A 3,115-nucleotide genomic window follows, 5' to 3' on the forward strand; every position below is an offset into this window, starting at 1 on the left:
ATTTCAATTTAAGTAATGTTGAGGATAACTTAGAATTTTGTGTGGTTCAATTTGTGGTTAATGATTTCGATTTTTCTTATGATTGGTGAGCCACAATTTATGCTCTAGTTTAATTTATTGGCAAAAATCTCACTTTAAATTATTGAACTAGACGAAACAGAATAACAATTTAATACAGATACAGCTACAACCCGAATACAGAAACGCTTAAGGTTTGAGGATGATTAATTTTGTACTCTGTATTACTTCTATGTTAAATTTGTAGCCATTGAACTCATGCCAAATACATTTCACTCGTTGATTGATATTTCCAGCCAGATTCGAATCGATGGTTCCATTTAGCAGCCGCTGATTTTGATCCCAAATAGTGATAGTCCGGAAGAGGTAATGGTTTATCGGAGCGACAAGGAATTGCGTGCCTGATAAAGAGAAACCGAAGAAGAACCAAGGGGATCCAGCCAGCAATGCAAAAAAAGAAGGATGTCTCGCAAGACCAACCGAAGGCCGATCAGAAAGACGACGAACACCGTGAAGCGCAGCGCAGAGAGTTTACTTATTTTTAAGAATTAATTTTATTTTTCCCTAAAAGCTGGTCGTTTCAAGAGTATGCTGTGAAAGTTTCACATCAATCGAAGAGGAATTGGCAAAGATACAGAATTTTTAAAATCACCATGCAATAAACGTTATGGGCGCGATTTATGAGTCAAACAAGGCAGGGAAAAGTGGGAAAAGTAACATGAATGGAAAGCAGAACCATTTAAAAAAAACTAAAACAACATTCAGCGATCCATCCGGAGACGCCGGTTGCCTTACGCATGCGCCTCACTTCACTGAACACGTGGTCTCGTACCAGCACGTTCAACACTTGCTGAACACGTGTTCTCGTAACCACGCTGTTTCAAAATGCCATCGTCGCACCACGTGGCAAAAGCACAACCTGTAGAATACACTTCTCCTTATGTACTTACTCCCTAAATCAGCTGATTTGTGTGTCCTTGGCAACGCGGGCGTCGCCGGATATTTACCGAATGTAAATATCCGATGACCATTTTTTCACCACAGTAGACTGTTTGTTGAGTTGAAGTCACCGAAGGCTACAGTCGCAAATTGCTCCTCGTTTCACCGTTTTCATAAAATGAGGAGAGCAAAAAAGATCAAACAAAGGGTCAAACGACACATCGAAGATGTCCCGTTTTTTAAGTACACCCACGACAAAGACGAATTGCCCCTGGATCCGGCCCGTTCCTTCATCGAAGAGCAAATTGGTAAGCGTCTGCCCACCGACAACAAATCCACAACAGCGTAATGTTCCGCCTTTCCCTTTCCAGGTAAAATACATTCCACGAAATCAGACTGCTTCAGCAAGGACTACAGCCTGCACCGTTGTCCTCGAGGAGATGGCACACACATTGGCGACCTTTTGCCTCCCGAGAAACCTCTGGTCTTACGAGCTAGTACGCTACGCAGTGGGGGAAATAGTGGAGAACCCTCCAAAGCCCAGGAACCGATGAAGAGAGATACGACGGATCGAATGATAGCCATGCACAAACGGTTCCGGCTTCAGATGTTTCACAATCTGGCGCTCACGAAACCCGTGCTGGCTTCGAACGAGTTCTTTCGCCGGTATGGTCGTGGGGCGGATGATGGACGCCGGAAGCTACCATCATTGTGGCGAAAGAAGCGTCCCACAAAATTTCAATTCGACGAGTTCGCCTACCGTACACCGGAGGAAAACGAGGAAGCACTGCGCCGGATACAGAAGCACCTGGATCGGATGATTGCTAAGAGCATTCGCGAAGCGGAAAAGCGTCGCAAGGAGAAAGAGGAACAGGAAAGAAGGCCTCAGTTTGTGAGTCATTACCATGGTGACTACCGCGATGTTATGAATTTAACCCGTTTGCTTCTTGCAGTGTACTTCTATGTCCAAGAGCAAACATGTATATCAGGCCAAGGTTAAAAAGAAGCGGCTTACCAACGAGCAGTTTATCAAGAAACTTAAAGACACCGAAAGCATGTAAGGAGTCGATGGGTTAACTATAACATAAATCATAAAACGTACCGTACTCTCCCTATCTTCAACAGGAAACTGAAATACTTGCAAGCGTTGCTGCCGGAACATCCCGATGAGCAAAAGGAAAGGATACTGAACCGTTATGAGCGCAACTTTAGCCAAGCGATATGCTGCTTCGATGAGAGCGTTAAACAGCGTACGCTAAACGTCCTCGATATGTTGGATGTGCGCAAGATCGACCACTATCCGTCGCATTGGATTAAAAACATTCTTCCACGCATCAACAAAGGCACAGGGTATCTGAAGCAAGCGCACAAGTTCATACTGGAGGAGGAAAAGCTATGGCCCACCATCTACCCCGAGCTGATACTGATGGACTATCTGTTCGATCCCGATCATGGGGTACCACGCGATCAGGCAGTTTACTTCTTGATTCTGCTAATGGATCTGCAAGAGGACTATCGTTATTACGTGAAGCGAGCCTTTCTGCGTTACATTCTGCGTTCGGAACGGGACCGAAATCAACTTCAACTGGTAATGGAACCGCCAGAGTTTCCCATCGCAACCCTGATAGCGCCCGTTCCCTGGAAATGCTCGATACAGCTGGCTAAGAATCGGCTGGAGGAGGTACTGATGATCAACCATCCCGTACTGCAGGCCATCAATATGTTGTGGCATAAACTGTACAACAACTTGCTGGTGGTCGATTCGGCAAAGTTTTACAACACGGACGTACCGATGCATGCGGATAAAATCACCGAGATGATTCACAATAGCTGTCGCATCACTAGAGATGTATGTTGGGGGGGGGGGGGGGGGGGGTTCGGAACGAATCCCGTTGATTACAGACTGTTCTTTCAGATATTGATCAACGACTGGATGCCCAGAGTAGCAGATCTGGTGGACGTGATGCGAAAATACTGGAAGGATCTCGTTCCCCGCAATTCAACGCACGGCGGCCGGGGAACCATATTCTTCAACTGTATTCATGCGCTCACGTCCTATCATCTGCAGGAGCTGATCAAAAAGAGTCTGGACCATCTGGTCGAAGCGCTGGAAGTGTACCGGGAGGGCGACATTAGTCCAGGGGATGAGCCGAAGGTG

At 46.1% G+C, this 3,115-nt stretch overlaps 1 protein-coding gene across 1 annotated transcript in view; it reads left to right on the forward strand.

The window, feature by feature from the left end:
- Positions 1 to 1,507: 1,507 nt before the first annotated feature.
- The window catches only part of LOC126569358 (dynein axonemal heavy chain 3), a 13,763-nt gene continuing 12,155 nt past the window's right edge, over positions 1,508 to 3,115 (forward strand). The window contains exons 1-4 of the mRNA XM_050226386.1: positions 1,508 to 1,849; positions 1,911 to 2,014; positions 2,083 to 2,806; positions 2,873 to 3,115. The exon at positions 2,873 to 3,115 is cut by the window's right edge and continues 722 nt beyond it. Of these exons, the coding sequence (XP_050082343.1) occupies positions 1,508 to 1,849; positions 1,911 to 2,014; positions 2,083 to 2,806; positions 2,873 to 3,115 (1,413 nt within the window). The remainder of the gene's footprint in view (positions 1,850 to 1,910; positions 2,015 to 2,082; positions 2,807 to 2,872) is intronic.

Source organism: Anopheles aquasalis, chromosome 2 (assembly GCF_943734665.1).
Source record: "Anopheles aquasalis chromosome 2, idAnoAquaMG_Q_19, whole genome shotgun sequence".
Classification (NCBI taxonomy): Eukaryota; Metazoa; Arthropoda; class Insecta; order Diptera; family Culicidae; genus Anopheles; species Anopheles aquasalis.